Below are 21,013 nucleotides of genomic sequence, written 5' to 3'. Positions count from 1 at the left end.
GTTGTGTGCTTAGTTTCATTCTACATAAAACATTACAAAAGTTTTGCCCTATTTTCACCTAGTACATTCTAGGTTATTGACCTCTGGTTATTTTTATGTCTCCCAGTCTATACTGGGGGACATATTGTTTTTGCCCTGTCTGTTGGTTTGTTTGTGTCAAACTTTAACATTGGCCATTATTTTTGCAATATTGACAATAGCAACTTGATATTTGGCATGCATGTGTATCTCATGGAGCTGCACATTTTGAGTGGTGAAAGGTCAAGGTCATCCTTCAAGGTCAAGGTCAAATAAATGGAGGGGGAGACAGAGTGATTCACAAACACATCTTGTTTATGTTTAAATTTAGTCCGGAGCATAATTTAAAAAAGGAAAAAGATGTTAACTTAACCCATTCAGCCCTAGTGTCGTATATATGCATCCAAATAATCGACAATGGAGTTCCTAGCGTTGTATATATGCGTCCAAATAATCTACAGTGGAGTTCCTAGCGTCGTATATATGCATCCAAATAATCTACAGTGGAGTTCCTAGCATCGTATATATGCGTCCAAATAATCTACAGTGGAGTTCCTAGTGTCATATATATGCGTCCAAATAATCTACAGTGGAGTTCCTAGCGTCGTATATATATATATATACATCCAAATAATCTACAGTGGAGTTCCTAGCGTTGTATATATGCGTCCAAATAATCTACAGTGGAGTTCCAAATAATCTACAGTGGAGTTCCTAGCGTCGTATATATGCGTCCAAATAATCTACAGTGGAGTTCCTAGTGTCGTATATATGCGTCCACATAATCTACAGTGGAGTTCCTAGTGTCCTATATATGCGTCCAAATAATCTTCAGTGGAGTTCCTAGTGTCGTATATATGCGTCCAAATAATCTACAGTGGACTTCCTAGTGTCGTATATATGCGTCCAAATAATCTACAGTGGAGTTCCTAGCGTCGTATATATGCGTCCAAATAATCTACAGTGGAGTTCCTAGCGTCATATATATGCGTCCAAATAATCTAAAGTGGAGTTCTTAGTGTCGTATATGCAACCAAATAATCTACAGTGCAGTTCCTAGCGTCGTATATATGCGTCAAAATAATCTACAGTGGAGTTCCTAGCGTCATATATATGCGTCCAAATAATCCAAAGTGGAGTTCCTAGCGTCGTATATGCAACCAAATAATCTACAGTGCAATTCCTAGCGTCGTATATATGCATCCAAATAATCTACAGTGGAGTTCCTAGCGTCATATATATGCGTCCAAATAATCTACAGTGGAGTTCCTAGCGTCGTATATATGCATCCAAATAATCTACAGTGGAGTTCCTAGTGTCGTATATATGCATCCAAATAATCTACAGTGGAGTTCCTAGTGTCGTATATATATGCTTCCAAATAATCTACAGTGGAGTTCCTAGCGTTGTATATATGCGTCCAAATAATCTACAGTGGAGTTCCTAGTGTCCTATATATGCATCCAAATAATCTACAGTGGAGTTCCTAGTGTTGTAAATATGCATCCAAATAATATACAGTGGAGTTCCTAGTGTCGTATATATGCGTCCAAATAATCTACAGTGGAGTTCCTAGCGTCGTATATATGCGTCCAAATAATCTACAGTGGAGTTCCTAGTGTCGTATATATGCGTCCAAATAATCTACAGTGGAGTTCCTAGCATCGTATTTATGCCTCCAAATAATCTACAGTGGAGTTCCTAGTGTCGTATATATGCGTCCAAATAATCTACAGTGGAGTTCCTAGTGTCGTATATATGCGTCCAAATAATCTACAGTGGAGTTCCTGGTGTCGTATATATGCGTCCAAATAATCTACAGTGGAGTTCCTAGTGTCGTATATATGCGTCAAAATAATCTACAGTGGAGTTCCTAGCGTCGTATATATATATATACATCCAAATAATCTACAGTGGAGTTCCTAGTGTCGTATATATGCATCCAAATAATCTACAGTGGAGTTCCTAGTGTCGTATATATGCGTTCAAATAATCTACAGTGGAGTTCCTAGTGTCGTATATATGCGTCCAAATAATCTACAGTGGAGTTCCTAGCGTCGTATATATGCGTTCAAATAATCTACAGTGGAGTTCCTAGTGTCGTATATATATATATATATATATATATATATATATATATATATATGCGTCCAAATAATCTACAGTGGAGTTCCTAGTGTCGTATATATGCGTCCAAATAATCTACAGTGGAGTTCCTAGTGTCGTATATATGCGTCCAAATAATCTACAGTGGAGTTCCTGGTGTCGTATATATGCGTCCAAATAATCTACAGTGGAGTTCCTAGTGTCGTATATATGCGTCAAAATTAGGGATGGCAAAATTATTCGAATATTCGATTGAATGGTCAGCATTCGAATAATAAAAATGATATTCGCATATTCGCATTTTTTTCCAAACGTTATTTCACCAATATTTAATGACCTGCAAACCGCTTACAAAAATGCAACCGAAATCACCTGGGAGTAACATGTTTGACGTGACGTTCTTCGTGTCAAACTGATAACGCGGCCCGTATCAGTGTTGATTGCGCAATGCAATATACACGCTCTAAGAAAGGCCCCGACTGTTGTTTGCCAATGGGGTGCCAATTTACGGTTTCAATTGACTGGCGAATAATAATTATGTTTTGTGATCACAGTATGTACAGCCATTAAAATGTGTGAATTACTCAAATCGCACAATGCAATATACTTACTATAAGAAAGGGCCCGAACTGTTGTTTGTCAATTAGGTACAAATTAAGGGTTTCAATTTACTGGCGAATAGTAATTTAGTTTTTGTGATCACAGTTTGAACAGAAATTTAAATATGTGAATTATTCAAATTTAAATATGTGAATTACTCAAAAGTAACAGATCATATAAATTAAACAATCATCAAGGAATCATAATTTAAATCTGAAAATGCCACCAGCCCTTTCTGCAGTATGGAACACTTTACACGGTCTGTGGATAAGAAGACCGCAACGTGTAATGTGTGTAAACGTATTTTTACATATGCGCGGTCTGCTACAAATCTGTGGAATCATTAAAAAATAAAATTCTATGACACGATGTTTTTCATTCTATTTGTGCCAGATCACAGTATCGGTCATAGTATTAGTCGACAGCGATACAATTATTCGATAGCAACGTTAATAAACAGCCTCGTATTTAGCAAACGGATATAACTTACAAACCAATGGAAATTAACACATAACAAGGAAAAATCAATCCAGCCGTTTTATGCGAATATTCGAATATTCGATTGAATGAATTTGCGAACATTCGAATACCGATATTGGTATTCGATGCCATCCCTAGTCAAAATAATCTACAGTGGAGTTCCTAGCGTCGTATATATATATATACATCCAAATAATCTACAGTGGAGTTCCTAGTGTCGTATATATGCATCCAAATAATCTACAGTGGAGTTCCTAGTGTCGTATATATGCGTTCAAATAATCTACAGTGGAGTTCCTAGTGTCGTATATATGCGTCCAAATAATCTACAGTGGAGTTCCTAGCGTCATATATATGCGTTCAAATAATCTACAGTGGAGTTCCTAGTGTCGTATATATATATATATATATATATATATATATATATATATATATACAGGGATCATATTTTTTTCGGTTTTGTCGGTCCTAGACCGATTGGGGTCATGAAAGACCGATTGAAAATCCCAAACAGTCGGTCCGATTCTGTGTGCTAAAATGCCCATGTCATGAAATCGATTACACAGTGCACATGCTTACATACCCTAATTACTAGTATTTCGGTTATCTGTACCATTTACTGCAGACTCTAAACCGGTCAGGACCAGTTTATTGCGTGTCAGACGACTAGTCTCAGAGTATGACCCCAAGCAGCGAAAATTCGCGCGGTTGTGTATTAGTCATGCACGAATAACCCCGTGTCAATATCAATCGATAATTTCACTGGCTTATACCTAGTACACTAATCGGTCCCTAATGTGTACTCGTGACGATTAAATCGTTGACAGTTACTTCGGAGATGAAAACTTCAATGTTCATAATCCTCGTGGAAAGTGTGCATTTCATGCATGATACAGAAAACTTTCATATAAACAAAGAAGAAAATCGGATATTCTGCAATAATTCATATTATTGTGGGCGGACCGAATACACTGAAAACATGCGCTGTAACTAAACAAAACATGCCGATACATTTTCCACCAGCGAACTGACTGGCAATAACTAAATGAAAGTTGCGGATCTGATTGACAGAACAGCCGAAAGTTATTTTATGGGCGGAACTTCACATAAAATAGTACACAAGAAAAATAATATACATTGTATAAATCTGAAGTAAAAATCGTGTTAGAATCAAAATCATTCGTGTACTTGATTGTTTGTTGTTGAATAACTCACGACCGGAAGTTTAGATGCGTGGTTTCAAATCACTCGTGCTTCGCACTCGTGATTTAATCCCTACGCATCTTAACTATCGGCCGTGTCAACTATTTGGTTTTGTTGTTGCCAGTATCCAACCTACGCACAGACATTTGTTAGGTTCAGTGCATGTATGTAAGCTATTATCGAGTCGACAACGATTTAAAACATCGGTATAGACTTACACAGATAATTAATATTGACAACGATGAAAAAAGTCAGATACAACAGCACACGAAACAACAATAAAAGAGAAAAAAAAATCATAAAACCAATTGAGAAAACTCGTATGTTCCGTTTAAAAAAAATGCCAAAGGCAATTAAACTTGTACATTTATTATACCACCTTCATGAATGGCAAAATCAATGGTATATATGTTGACGTAATTTGTCATGATTTCGGATATAAATTTTCGGACACTTTCCCCATTTAATCCAGACCGATTGATGTTGCGGGAAAATATGATCCCTGTATATATATATATATATTTATGCGTCCAAATAATCTACAGTGGAGTTCCTAGCGTCGTATATATGCGTCAAAATAATCTACAGTGGAGTTCCTAGCGTCATATATATGCGTCCAAATAATCTAAAGTGGAGTTCCTAGTGTCGTATATATGCAACCAAATAATCTACAGTGGAGTTCCTAGCGTCGTATATATGCATCCAAATAATCTACAGTGGAGTTCCTAGCGTCATATTTATGCGTCCAAATAATCTACAGTGGAGTTCCTAGCGTCGTATATATGCCTCCAAATAATCTACAGTGGAGTTCCTAGCATTGTATATATGCATCCAAATAATCTACAGTGGAGTTCCTAGTGTTGTATATATATGCGTCCAAATAATCTACAGTGGAGTTCCTAGTGTCCTATATATGCGTCCAAATAATCTACAGTGGAGTTCCTAGCATCGTATATATGCCTCCAAATAATCTACAGTGGAGTTCCTAGTGTCGTATATATGCGTCCAAATAATCTACAGTGGAGTTCCTAGCGTCGTATATATGCGTCCAAATAATCTACAGTGGAGTTCCTAGCGTCATATATATGCGTCCAAATAATCTAAAGTGGAGTTCCTAGTGTCGTATATGCAACCAAATAATCTACAGTGCAGTTCCTAGCGTCGTATATATGCGTCAAAATAATCTACAGTGGAGTTCCTAGCGTCATATATATGCGTCCAAATAATCCAAAGTGGAGTTCCTAGCGTCGTATATGCAACCAAATAATCTACAGTGCAGTTCCTAGCGTCGTATATATGCATCCAAATAATCTACAGTGGAGTTCCTAGCGTCATATATATGCGTCCAAATAATCTACAGTGGAGTTCCTAGCGTCGTATATATGCATCCAAATAATCTACAGTGGAGTTCCTAGTGTCGTATATATGCATCCAAATAATCTACAGTGGAGTTCCTAGTGTCGTATATATATGCTTCCAAATAATCTACAGTGGAGTTCCTAGCGTTGTATATATGCGTCCAAATAATCTACAGTGGAGTTCCTAGTGTCCTATATATGCATCCAAATAATCTACAGTGGAGTTCCTAGTGTTGTAAATATGCATCCAAATAATATACAGTGGAGTTCCTAGTGTCGTATATATGCGTCCAAATAATCTACAGTGGAGTTCCTAGCGTCGTATATATGCGTCCAAATAATCTACAGTGGAGTTCCTAGTGTCGTATATATGCATCCAAATAATCTACAGTGGAGTTCCTAGTGTCGTATATATGCGTCCAAATAATCTACAGTGGAGTTCCTAGTGTCGTATATATGCGTCCAAATAATCTACAGTGGAGTTCCTAACATTGTATATATGCCTCCAAATAATCTACAGTGGAGTTCCTAGCATCGTATATATGCATCCAAATAATCTACAATGGAGTTCCTAGTGTCGTATATATGTGTTCAAATAATCTACAGTGGAGTTCCTAGTATCGTATATATGCGTCCAAATAATCTACAGTGGAGTTCCTAGTGTCGTATATATGCATCCAAATAATCTACAGTGGAGTTCCTAGTGTCGTATATATATATATATATATATATATATATGCATCCAAATAATCTACAGTGGAGTTCCTAGTGTCGTATATATGCGTCCGAATAATCTACAGTGGAGTTCCTAGTATCGTATATATGCGTCCAAATAATCTACAGTGGAGTTCCTAGTGTCGTATATATGCGTCCAAATAATCTACAGTGGAATTCCTAGTGTCGTATATATGCGTCCAAATAATCTACAGTGGAGTTCCTAGTGTCGTATATATGCATCCAAATAATCTACAGTGGAGTTCCTAGCATTGTATATATGCGTCCAAATAATCTACAGTGGAGTTCCTAGTGTCGTATATATGCGTCCAAATAATCTACAGTGAAGTTCCTAGTGTCGTATATATGCATCCAAATAATCTACAGTGGAGTTCCTAGCGTCGTATATATGCGTCCAAATAATCTACAGTGGAGTTCCTAGTGTCGTATATATGCGTCCAAATAATCTACAGTGGAGTTCCTAGTGTCGTATATATGCGTCCAAATAATTTACAGTGGAGTTCCTAGTGTTGTATATATGCATCCAAATAATCAACAGTGGAGTTCCTGGTGTCGTTTATATGCGTCCAAATAATCTACAGTGGAGTTCCTAGTGTCGTATATATGCGTCCAAATAATCTACAGTTGAGTTCCTAGCGTCATATATATATATATGCGTCCAAATAATCTACAGTGGAGTTCCTAGTGTCGTATATATACATCCAAATAATCTACAGTGGAGTTCCTAGCGTCGTATATATGCGTCCAAATAATCTACAGTGGAGTTCCTAGTGTCGTATATATATATATACATCCAAATAATCTACAGTGGAGTTCTTAGTGTCGTATATATATATATGCATCCAAATAATCTACAGTGGAGTTCCTAGTGTCGTATATATATATATACATCCAAATAATCTACAGTGGAGTTCCTAGTGTCGTATATATATACAGTCAAACCTGAATTCAGCGGTCATTCAAGGGAAATGATCAAAGTGACCGTTGAATTCGGATCACAATTTTAAGATGGTTTGTCAGTTGTTAGTATTGCTACGTCGTTATCTCACCCAGTCGTTTGCATACAGTGTTAAACAAAGGCTCATTGCCGTTAACTAAGCATAATAAGAATTAACTTACGTGTGTATATTGACTTATACAGAATAATATCTTATATATTGATTTAATTTTATATTGTTTAATTAAAGCAATGTTGTTTTCAACCCTCGAGTAAATAATTCACTCATGCATTTCGCTCATTTAGTAAATGAAGCTTGTCACGTGCCGTTGACGTCACGTCCGTACAAGTCTAAAAAGCGGATTCGCTGTCATAAACCGATAGTACGGTGTAATTGTACCGTTCTAAAAAGACGCAAAAAGTTTGTTAAAATTTATTCGTACGCAAACATCACACAAAAGCATTTTTATTCAACAACCTCATATAAAACACAAACATTCACTCATTCTTCATCCAAAAAAACATAGCACATCATGCACAAAAAAGAAGATGACTTATCACGCAAAAAACTTAAAAACACACACAACCATTATCACTCGCAACAAACAAGACAATTCACTCCATTCATTCTTTATCCAAAAAAACAAAGCACATCATGCACCAAAAAGAAGATAACTTATCACGCAAACAAACTTAAAAACACACACAACCATTATCGCTCGCAACAAACAAAACAATTCACTTGGAATTTCATAATGGAGTCATGAAAATTAAAAAAAAACGTTTTCAATTTCAGCTTTTTTTACATGAACAAATAGTCTTTCATAAATGCCTAAAGCTTGTTATAAATGTTGCAAATCATTCCATGTTTTGCCATTAAAGCTGATCACTAATCCTCTGATCGCCTTCTTATCAAAACACTCGCCAGCTTAATGTTGTTTTTAACACTTAATCAGCGATACAGATCAATTGACTTTGTCACGCGCTAATGCGTTATGCATGCAGACGATAATTGCTATTAATACACATTGTTATTGTTAATGTCACCTGTTTAAAGTGATATTATGGGCATCTAACAGTTTATAAAAATGCATTTGAATATCAACCGTCTTTTCGTTAACCAACTGATCATGCATGTACGATGTGAACCTAAATTTAGATTTAGTGCAGATTCGTTCATACGACACAAAGACACAATTTTGTTTTACGGATTATTTCGGCTTAGAGGAGTGGGTTAGTCATGTAAAATAACGAATATAAAATATATTTTTAATAAACAACTGGTAGCAAAATGAGTTGCATATTTGCTTTTGAAGATACCCCCACAATTATCCCCGGAAAAGAAACCTTCTCAACACCTTATTGTTTGTTTACTCGCAGCGGGCCGCTTTTATAATATCAAAGACAATTACCGCTATCAGACGCTTTGACCGCAAAATAGAGGGACACATGATGTGCTTTGTTTTTAATTTTCGCGACTCAAGACGACTCGAGACGACTAACGCGTGACCGTTGATTTCAGGTCAAACATGGATTTCGGAGTGGAATGTAGTGGCCGTTGGCCGTTATTGACAGGTGGCCGTTGAATTCAAGTGTAATATAGAGTGTTTTTCGTCGGGGGATTCCAGACTGACCGTTGTCTGCAGGTGACCGGTAAATTCAGGTGGCCGTTAGGTCAGTTTCGACTGTATATGCATCCAAATAATCTACAGTGGAGTTCCTAGTGTCGTATATATATATATACATCCAAATAATCTACAGTGGAGTTCCTAGTGTCGTATTTATATATATGCATCCAAATAATCTACAGTGGAGTTCCTAGTGTCGTATATATATATATATATACATCCAAATAATCTACAGTGGAGTTCCTAGTGTTGTATATATATATATATGCATCCAAATAATCTACAGTGGAGTTCCTAGTGTCGTATATATGCGTCCAAATAATCTACAGTGGAGTTCCTAGTGTCGTATATATGCATCCAAATAATCTACGGTGGAGTTCCTAGCGTCGTATATATGCGTCCAAATAATCTACAGTGGAGTTCCTAGTGTTGTATATATGCATCCAAATAATCTACAGTGGAGTTCCTAGTCAGGGGTGGCGAAATCTCAAAAAACTATACTTGTCCACGGACAACCATTTAGGAAATTTAACTTGTCCGTTGCTGAACTACACTTGTCCGTCCGTTAATGTTTATATAAATTATTAACGCATTTATTGATTAATGTAAAACAATGTGGAATATACCAAAATGAGTATGATTTGCTAGTTTTGTTTATAGTTGTATTTCAATAGTACATTCATTATAGCAGTATATTATAAACAATAAAAAGACTTTCTAAAACTTTAGATCTTGCAATGCTAGTGTTATTAAAACATGTGTTGAACATAAGTACATCGTAATCTTAACAAATTAAACTAGTCCAATATGTCGACCTCATCAGACTGAGGCTCTGCGCCGCTACTGGTAGCAATTTGATTATCATCAACTGGTAACCATTGAAAATCTGTGAGCCAAGTTTCTTGAAAAGTTCTGGTGCGTTTACTTAGATCATATTTTTTATCATAATCTTTCCTAATTTTTTTGGAGGTGGACTGCTCAAAGCTTTGGGTTTCTGCTCCGTTGTTGAAGATTTAAAAAAATTAAATATTCCATTTTTACCATTAAAGTCGTCTTAAATAACAAGGTAGACCGTGTTTTGATTATCTTACTTTGATACTTTTTATTTCCGTCTGATTGTAAAAATAAAGAAACCAGTCTGTACACTGTCTAACAGACGGGCCAAATGTTTAAAATGTGGCATGCTCCGGTCTCTTATAGAATAAGGGAGATCACTGCGTAGGAGAGTGCCCGTATTTTAGCTTGATTGCTCCGCAAATAGCACTGGCAATATAATCGCATGTCAACATCCGGTTTTGTAAAACTTAATTACGGCTTTAATACAATGTATTTTTTTGTATACCTGGACCCGACTTTTAAAAAAACTTGTTGTCCACGGACAACTTAATTGAAAAAAATCAGTTGCCCAGACAAGCAAATGTACGACTCGGGCAACTCGGACATTTGATTTCGCCACCCCTGCTAGTGTCGTATATATGCGTCCAAATAATCTACAGTGGAGTTCCTAGCGTTGCATATATGCGTCCAAATAATCTACAGTGGAGTTCCTAGCGTCGCATATATGCGTCCAAATAATCTACAGTGGAGTTCCTAGTGTCGTTTATATGCGTCCAAATAATCTACAGTGGAGTTCCTAGTGTCGTATATATATATATATATATATATATTTATATATATATATATATATATGCGTCCAAATATTCTACAGTGGAGTTCCTAGCGTTGTAAATATGCGTCCAAATAATCTACAGTGGAGTTCCTAGCATCGTATATATGCATCCAAATAATCTACAGTGGAGTTCCTAGTGTCGTATATATGCGTCCAAATAATCTACAGTGGAGTTCCTAGCATCGTATATATGCATCCAAAAAATCTACAGTGGAGTTCCTAGTGTCGTATATATGCGTCCAAATAATCTACAGTGGAGTTCCTAGTGTCGTATATATGCGTCCAAATAATCTACAGTGGAGTTCCTAGTGTCGTATATATGCCTCCAAATAATCTACAATGGAGTTCCTAGCGTCATATATATGCGTCCAAATAATCTACAGTGGAGTTCCTAGTGTCGTATATATGCGTCCAAATAATCTACAGTGGAGTTCCTAGTATCGTATATATGCGTCCAAATAATCTACAGTGGAGTTCCTAGTGTCGTATATATGCGTCCAAATAATCTACAGTGGAGTTCCTAGTGTCGTATATATGCGTCCAAATAATCTACAGTGGAGTTCCTAGTATCGTATATATGCGTCCAAATAATCTACAGTGGAGTTCCTAGTGTCGTATATATGCGTACAAATAATCTACAGTGGAGTTCCTAGTGTCGTATATGCATCAAAATAATCTACAGTGAGTTCCTAGAGTCGTAAATATACGACAACTGAGATGTAGCTCTGAATGCCTAATGACTTAAAAATACGTTTGTTCAAATTGGCTTTTAAAGAAACAGCTATTTATTTGCAGTAAGTTTTCCAAACTAAGAAAATTCTTGTAACAAATACTTTTTTAATTTGGAAATTGATTTTGATTAACCATTTCTGGTCAAAAAATGTGAAAATAATATAAAAATTAATAAATTGAGTATTGGTAACGCATGTTTTTTTAAGGATAGTTATTTGTATTCTATTTAATTTTCATAAAGTTCGAATATAAGCATATTAAGATGTTCTCAGATTTTGTTTCCATATAAATACTTGCAATTGAAACATAACAATGCTTTTTATTATCCATTGATGTTTGCTTTTATTATTAACAATATCTTAATATTGTTTTTATGTCATTAAATAATTAATTTTGTTCTATTTTAAAACAATATTTTAAGATTATTCATTAAAACAGTTTCTATTTGTAAAAATAGTATACATAAATAATAATGGTATTGGATACATTATTTGGAAATAATTCAATGTTTTATTATTTGAAAGTTATACAAGATTTCGAGAATTTGATAATATTACTATATTCATTTTTAAATTGAAAATATAATGATAAAACATCAGCCACATAATCAGTCAACAAAGTAACAATACCTAAAAACACCATATCCTTTTTCACACCACTAAAAGTAACAATTAACAGATAATCTGTCAGGCATTTAGAGCTGATGAGGGTACTGATTATCTAGGAGTAGATATATGGCGTACCATTTGGGTCGAAATTCAACAAGACCTACTAGGTAAAAAGAGAAATTTACGTCAACATACAATATGTACGTCGACGTTCAAAAAATGTACTTCGACGTACAAATATGAAATACACTTCGACGTATATATTTGTATGTCGAAGTATAATTTGTACTTTGACGTACATTTTTGTATGTCGACGTACAAATTGTCTGAACAGTCAATCAAAACACTCGTCTCTTGAGCCGCTTTTCCTTTTATTATTAATAAATGTTTAAAATCTCTTTTTTTAATTGTGGACAAAATAAATAAAAAAATCAAAATTGAAAAAAACACAAAAAAACCCACAAAGAATTAAAAATCATAATCTACCTGACGGTATTTATTCTAAAATCGGTTTAAGTAATAAATATTATACACTTTATTAGAAAGCCGGCAGATGTCTGATCTTTATGTCATAACTTGACGCTCAAAGGGATAGGGATCACCACAGCAGGTTGCTAATACACAGTGTAGACTTCCGCTGTTTTATTGTGGTAACATGATTGTTTAGAAAGCATAGGCCAAATACCGTAATATGGAATAAAATTTTGAAATAAAAATCGTATAAATAGTCTGAAAATAACGCAGTGAATGCTTAACATGCGGATCAAAGCAACAGATGTAAGGGGTCTTCTGATTGGCTAACACTCAAAGGTCAGTAAAAATTGTAAGTCGAAGTACAAAATCATGTACGTCGACATACGTATTGTACGTACATTTCTCTTTTTACCTAGTAGGTCTTGTTGACTTTTGACCCAAATGGTACATCATATAGATAAGGCTATTACTGATAGGGGTTGCCAAGAGATAAGGCTGTAGTATGGAATGAGTTAATAGGTACGTAGATCTTATTGAAGAAAAATATAACGCAAAAGAACTGCCACTTTTGTTCCCATATTTTTTTTTAAATAATGTCCCTTGATAATTTTTAGTCTTATATTTTGTCTGCAGTATAACATGAAAAACTAACAGAGATATTAACTTGAAACTGAAAATATTGGTATATCTCATTTAGGAAATTTGAATTTCACAAGAGCCATTACTTTTGCCTCCGTTTTTTTATTGCCCTGCATTTGTTTTATACTTAAATTGCGTTTTGATCATATCTTAGAAATTACAAGAGGTATCATATTTTAACTTATTATATTAGTATTTCATGACAAGCAGAGCTCTTTCATAATGTCACAGTTATTGCCCTTGTTCCTACTCAAACTTTGTCCAGGATATAATTATCTTGAATGTAAAATGTCAGAAGGGGTAATCAGGTGATCGTCAATATGGCGATGTCCATGCAGAGGCAGGTATTGTCCTCGTTTTATACACTTTATTACTTGTATTAATTTTTTAAATACCGCTTACTTTCCAGCAATATCAGCAACCCATGCGAAAGACAAAAAAATCTTACCGGACATGAGGTCCGATAACTTTTAAAATGTACCGAACCTCGCCGCATTTTATCGGACTTTAGAGTCTTTATTCTGCTTTAATTAAACAATAAAAATACATTGTATAGTTTTTTATCGTTATGACGTTCACAATGTTTAACAACTCGAAATACAATTAAATAACAATTAAATGTATGCCCGTTTAGTCAGCATTTCCGGCAGTAAATTACGCCAAAAATCGACTGTATTACGTATTTTTAACAATTGGCGGAACACACTCGGACCTCCGATATTCCGCACTCATAACGTTGTCTAATATCGAGTAATAGTCACATTACACCGCCATGTATGCTGACACAGATGCACCACAAAAACTTCTATGGTAACTTTTCAGTCGCCAAAACGTCCAATCGGTAACGAGAATGCGTATCATAAGGGCATTATTCTAGACCCAGTTGTTAATGCACTAGGTTATTTTATCCCCTTGGTTAGCGCTAACCGCCGGTTTGAGTTATCCAAGCTGGGTTACTAACTAGGCTGGATAAATGCGTTGTTGGAAATATTTACCCAGGCTGGATAACTATCCATGTTGGGTAAATTTATCCACTTGTTAACTTTTACACTTATCCCATAATCCATTGCAAAAGCAAAATGGCAGACATGTCGTCAAGCATATTCTGGGAACAAGATTTAATAATAATATAAAACTCTAATTTTAAATCCGTTATATTCAATCCATTGAATGTTTATAGATCAATGAAACAACTATGTATTTTCTGTATTGTATTTGATATTTGTCGTGATTCTGTTAAATAATTGCGAATGAAAACCTGTATAATTAATGTTTAACGCAATCATGAGTGTAAAGGTGGGTTCCCACTGCCAATCCAATCAACTCGATCATCCCGATCACCGAAATTTCCAGACCAAACCCAACCAAGCTCGACTGAAAAGGGTTTACAAGACTTCTTCTCGACCTCTTGTCGATAACACACGACCCCCACACGAATCATTGACGACATCTACTCAACCATCTTTCCGATTTCTGCTCGATCATCTCGACCTATACTCGAGCCCTATACGATCTCAGCTTGTCTAAATGGACCTCAGCTCGATCGCCACCAGATCTTTACACGACCAGATCGTGATGATCGTACTACAGTCGTACAAAGCGATCTAAAATAACTCGGGTAGAGGTCGAGTGAATCGGGTGCAGATCTCGTGTATGGTCGATTAGCAATCGGGAAGTGATCGTGTACGGTTGAGTAGCCATCGGGTAGCAGTCTAGTAAATCTGTACATTAAATCGAATGGATTGTGTTCCGATCTAAAATAACTCGGGTAGAGGTCGAGCGAATCGGGTACAGATCGTGTAAAAGATGTCAATCCGATCGCCACACTATTGCTTCACGATCAACTCGATCTTCTACTGGACTAAAACACAACCACTTCCCGAGCGCTTCTCGACCCATTTCCTACTCGACCACTACTCGATATTTTTTTACATGTCAAAAAATATCGGGAAGGAAGCCCGACCAATGCCGACCTACCCGACCCCCCCCCCCCCCCCCCCCCCCCCCCCCGACCACTCATGCTGACCGAACCAGAACAGTACCCGACCGCTTAGTTGGGCTTGATCGAGTTGATCTGATCGGCAGTGGGAACCCAGCTTAAAGAAAACAAATAAATTCAAACCTGTCATACCCAGGTTTAGAACAACTGGCATCATTATTTTTGATTGATGTCAGTCTTGAAGTTAGCGTTTATCGCAGATTGATTTACAAAAAATCCCAGTTTTAAAATTTACGCAATATCCAATTATAATTAAACAGTATATAAAAGACGGTGTCGGGTATCATCGCACCTTTTTACCATAAACAATAACTTAAACAATCAGTGTTCCTTATGAGAAATTAAATGCAAATGGTTAGCAATTAATAACTAATGGCGAGTAAGTTGTGAAAACAAACAATACCCGTTACAAATTGCATGCGGTAACAATTTAATTTAAATAGAAGTATATTTCAACATGTCCATTTTTAGAACTGAATAACACATTTTTTCTACAGCCACGTGATAATATTATTTAAGTCTATTTGTACGCATCTGCACCATTCACTACACATGATGCCATGTAAAGCCTGTGTTTTAATAAAAGCGTGAAATTTTTGCTGACAGAGTTGAGTTTCACGCATGGAAAGGTTTAAGCGTGAGTGTCAAAACAGACCATGTGCTGTAACTATATATAGACGTGCAACTCAGTACATGTAGTATTTCAAAATAAAAAAAATACATCGGCATTAATGCACACAACGAGATATTATTGACACATTGAAACTATAGACAAAATACATAAATTTATGAATAATAAATTAAATTAAAGTTGCTCATTGTTTGGTCGTTATAACCAAATATGACCAGTGAATATGAATATGCTCGCACATTGCGTCATTTGATTTACACATGTTAAATGGGAATGATCCCATCCAAAAATTTACTTTTCATCAGCGCTTGCATAAAATGGCGGACGTTTGTGTTTATAAAAATCTTAAACACATTAGCATCAATACTGGTCATATTTTGGTTTTGAACATTGAAATCGGTATTTCTTCATATTCTAGTTTCGTTTTCATTGTTTTGCCAAAACACACAATTTATTTATGGTTGGACACAAGGTCCGACAATGTCGGGAATAATACAGGACCTCAGCAAGTTTTATCGGAAATGTCCGAGGTCCGATGTCTTTCGCATGGGTTGATATCAGCAAGAAAGTTACTAGCATTTATTTAGTTTTAATATTTGCTCTATATCTTGACACTACATGCTGCAAAATTTCTTAGCCGTATGATCTTATTACTCTCCACTAAGAAAATTTGCTGGGAGTGAAGTCGAGCTATAATGTGAACTTTAATACAAAATAAACGCTTATCACCTTTTTACTAATGTGGCTGGAAAGTGAGCATTATTTGAAAATTAAACACGAGTAATAAAGGGTATAAAACAGCGAAAAATAACTGCCTTGGCGTGGTAGTTGCCATCTTAACTATCACGTGATTACCCCCTCTGAAATGTGGTATTGAGAGGAAAAATTATAGGTAGCACGCATGCATTGTTGGAAAACCAGTTCTTTACATTTCTTTTACTGCTATTACCCTCTGACAAAGTGGAATGAGGGGGCTATTGCAGGCACAGCAATGAAGTTCTGGATAATACTGGCCCAATCTCCATTTTACTCGCCACAAACAAACTATTGTGCTTATCAGAAATGTTAAGTTGACAGGTGGGACAGTAGGTTATTGGAGCTGTGACAGATGGGACAGTAGGTTATTGGAGCTGTGACAGGTGGGACAGTGTGTTATTGGAGCTGTGACAGGTGGGACAGTGTGTTATTGGAGCTGTGACAAGTGGGACAGTGTGTTATTGGAGCTGTGACAAGTGGGACAGTGTGTTATTGGAGCTGTGACAGGTGGGACAGTGTGTTATTGGAGCTGTGACAGGTGGAACAGTGTGTTATTGGAGCTGTGACAAGTGGGACAGTGTGTTATTGGAGCTGTGACAAGTGGGACAGTGGGTTATTTGAGCTGTGCTCTATGAAAAGGGGTTTTAATGCATGTGCATAAAATGTCGTTCAAGATTATCTGCACAGGCTAATCCGGAACAACACTTTCTGCCTAAACTGGATTTTTGCTTAGAAGAGTCACTATTTTAAAAATAAAAATAACATAAAAGCAGAAAGTGTCCTCCCTGATTAGCCTGTGCAGACTGCAGAGGCTATTCTGGGACAAAACATTACGCACATGCATTAAACTCCCTTTTCATAGAGCACAGTCCATTTATTCTAACTTGACATCTCCAAATATCTAACTGGCATTTTGAGGTGTGAGGACACTCATGGTGAAGTCCTTGCCTCTTTTTCTTTCAGACCGGAGAGTGTGGTGGGGCGTATGCATTGGAAGTGCAATCATAAGTATGTTGTGCTGCTGCTGCTGCTTCTGTCGAGGGATTGTCACCTACATAAAGTAAGCAATCTCTCATGTTTAACTCTACTTTGGCCCCAATTCGGAAAACTTTTAATGAAAAAACTACGTGTTCTTCTTTATTTTTGGCATGTAATGAAGTTTGTCATTAAATGCTTTATATTGATAAATGTTAACATTGGGTTTTAAAACTCCAGTAAAAAAAATAAATAAATAAAATTTAAGAATTAAAAAAAAGTAACCCTCAACGGGGCTCGAACCACTGACCCCTGGAGCCATGGAGGAAAAGTCTAACACCCTATCTACTAGACCATCCGCTCTCATAATATGGCAAATGTAACTTTTACCTTATATATGCAATTCTCGTAGTTTCAAAAAATACAACGACAACAACAGAATTCTCCAAATTATTCATTCATTTCGCGTTGCAACGCTTTATAATTTTCAGGTTTTTAAATCATCCAAAGATGCACATAATGGATATTTTAGAGCATGGTAAATGTTCAGTATTACTGTTTCCTCAAAAATATCATAACTTCAAGGAAAATTTGTAAATCTGAAACAATTTTTTTTCAATTTTGTCAATTTACCAAAGCGTGAAAAGGCCCCTTTAAGTTCATTCACAAACTTGATCATCAAAGACTGACTTTCTTGGTTACCACTATAGAATCAACATGAATGACTTGATGGAACATGGTCATTGAACATGTTCATCTTGGTAATAATCATACGCCCATTATGAAGTAAAGGAAAGTGGGGGAATTAAGGAATCAATATGGACCTCTGTTCATCAATGTGAATGTCTGTCCATCCCTCCGTCTGTCTGTCTGTTTGTCTCTCTGTCTGTCTGTCCGTCCATTCATCTGTCTGTCTGTCTGTCTGTCCGTCCGTCCGTCCGTCCGTCCGTCTTTCCGTCCGTTGGGAGCCATATCTTGGAAGTGCTTTCGCCGATTTCATTGAAACTTGGTATGAGTATATATATGGACATGAGAATGATGCACGCCAAATGGCATTGTACACCATATGTTAATAACGTAGTTATGGCCCTTTGTATCCTGAAAAAATGCATTTTGTGTGTATCCGGAGCCATATCTTGGAAGTGCTTTGGCGGATTTCATTGAAACTTGGTATTGGTATATATATCAATAAGAGGATGATGCATGCGAAATGGCATTGTACACCATCTGTTAATAACAGAGTTATGGCCCTTTGTATCTTGAAAAAATGCTTTATTGAGTGTCAAATATAACACTTTTGTGTCCAGAAGCATATTGGCAGGGGATATCAATTCAACGAATTTGCTTGTTTCACTTAGAATATGCATATTTTTGATAAATCTATGTTAAAGTTTGCGTACCACCTCAAATATTTTCTATGTCCCTTGACATATTGCTTATATATTTTGCATACTTCTTTACCAACATGACCCCCAATCTATAAACAAGAGCAGACAACTGTATCAAGCATTTTGTAAGGATAATGGCCCTTTTTTTCACTTAGAAAATTGAAAATTTGGTTAAGTTTTGTGTTTAGGCTCATTTTATTCATAAAGTATCAAAGCTATTGCTTTCATAATTCAAATACTTTCTTATTATCATGAGGGTACTGTACTTGGCAAGTTAAATTCGACCTTGACCTTTGAATGACCTTGAATCTCTAGGTCAAATTAATAAATTTTGCTTAAATTGCCATAACGTCTTTATTTATGATCATATTTGATTTATACTTTGACAAAACAACACTTTCCTGACATACCATACTGGACTCCACGCAAACCGAACCATCACCCACACCCCACCCCAGAATAACCCCCCACCCCCCCTCAATTGTTTTTCCCTTTTTTTTTCTTTTTTTTTAAAGATCATCTAATAAATGTCCACACACCCACATTTTACCCCCCCCTTTCCACCCCCAACCCCCCCCCCCCAAAAAAAAAATATATTTTTTTTAAACATGGTAAAAAAACACAACCATTTATTTATTTTATTTCTGAAGAACTGTCCAATCATCCCACTCAAGCTATTGCTATCAAACTTGAAATAAAATGTATAAGTTTGTTTTATGTCTTTACAAATGTTCTATAGATTATGGAAAATATACCAGAACTCAGAATTGTCTATAGAGTACAACTTCTTTAAACCATAAGGGATCAATATGTTCCAATTATGGTCCTCTTCTACTTAGACTATGACTATATTACCTTGACCTTATTGAATATGAACAATTTCCCCATGATGGGTTACGTTATACTGTCAAGCACTCGAATAACCGAGCGCGCTGTCCTCTGACAGCTCTTGTTATGCCCCCCATAGGGTGGCATATAGCATTTGCACTGTCTGTCCTTCCGTCCGTCTGTCCGTCCGAAAACTTTAAAATTGGCCATAACTTTTGCAATATTGAAGATAGCAACTTTTACTTGATATTTGGCATGCATGTGTATCTCATGGTGCTCCACATTTTGAGGAGTGAAAGGTCAATGTCAATGTCATCCTTCATGGTCAAAGGTAAAAAAACAAATCCAAGGGAAGTAATAAGCTTTAAAGGGAGATAATTATTTGTTCCTGACAAATGATTTTTTTTTTAATCAAAGCGGCCGGGTATTGTGTTTCTGACAAACACATCTCTTGTTTAATTATATTACAACGTATTTTTATGCCCCCGGATCGAATGATTGGGGGTATATTGTTTTTGGCCTGTCTGTCTGTCTGTCTGTCATTCTGTCCCAAAACTTTAACCTTGGTTAAAGTCAAGGTTAAAGTTTTGCAATAACTTTTGCAATATTGAAGATAGCAACTTGATATTTGGCATGCAAGTGTATCTCATGGAGCCGCACATTTTGAGTGGTGAAAGGTCAAGGTCATCCTTCAAGGTCAAAGGTCAAATATATGGCTTCAAAGCGTCGCAATAGGGGGCATTGTGTTTCTGACAAACACATCTCTTGTTTTTTAGAAGGAAAGTAATATTTTTTAACGGGATATACATGTAATTCAAGGGAGGAGCTTCTATTAGTAGAAGGTAAAAGGCATGGAGGTTTGATCCAAAGGTGCAATAGATCACAACTTTTTGTCTATTTTCTTGGTATTATAGCACAACAATTTATTTTGATACCATTTACAGCTGAATTTAGTAATCTTGAAGTTAATTCTTAATTATAATTGCTCATTTCTTATTGTTTACAAAATCTTAGATGCAGATGAGTACAAAATGTGTTTAAGAAAGGCCTATAATAACACTCAATGGTGTGAGTTTCCTTCCTCATTTGAGACAGGTTTAACTCTGGAGTGGATATGTATATCTTAAGGATGTTCGATCGTTTTGTGAAAATTTTCAAAATATCCGGAATGCTATAATTTTTTGTATGGTGATTAATGAATCTGTATCTGAAATAAATATAAAATAAAAAAGGGAGGTCACCGTGAATA

The 21,013-nt window shown here is 36.1% G+C and overlaps 2 protein-coding genes across 9 annotated transcripts in view; one reads left to right on the top strand and one right to left on the bottom strand.

Annotated features, from left to right (window-relative positions):
• Positions 1-21,013, top strand: part of LOC127836852 (probable serine/threonine-protein kinase tsuA) — a 404,515-nt gene that overhangs the window by 37,574 nt on the left and 345,928 nt on the right. For 5 of the 8 annotated variants that reach the window (XM_052363481.1, XM_052363476.1, XM_052363478.1 and 2 more), the window contains one exon: positions 17,537-17,633. The exons of the other annotated variants lie outside the window; for them this stretch is intronic. In XM_052363481.1, coding sequence (XP_052219441.1) covers positions 17,537-17,633 — 97 coding nt within the window. The remainder of the gene's footprint in view (positions 1-17,536; positions 17,634-21,013) is intronic. 8 annotated transcript variants of the gene reach the window in all.
• The window catches only part of LOC127836866 (angiopoietin-2-like), a 456,318-nt gene that overhangs the window by 401,205 nt on the left and 34,100 nt on the right, over positions 1-21,013 (bottom strand). The gene's annotated exons all lie outside the window — the stretch shown is intronic.

The sequence above is a fragment of the Dreissena polymorpha genome, chromosome 7 (genome assembly GCF_020536995.1).
Source record: "Dreissena polymorpha isolate Duluth1 chromosome 7, UMN_Dpol_1.0, whole genome shotgun sequence".
Classification (NCBI taxonomy): domain Eukaryota; kingdom Metazoa; phylum Mollusca; class Bivalvia; order Myida; family Dreissenidae; genus Dreissena; species Dreissena polymorpha.
This window is presented reverse-complemented; position numbering and strand designations above follow the sequence as displayed.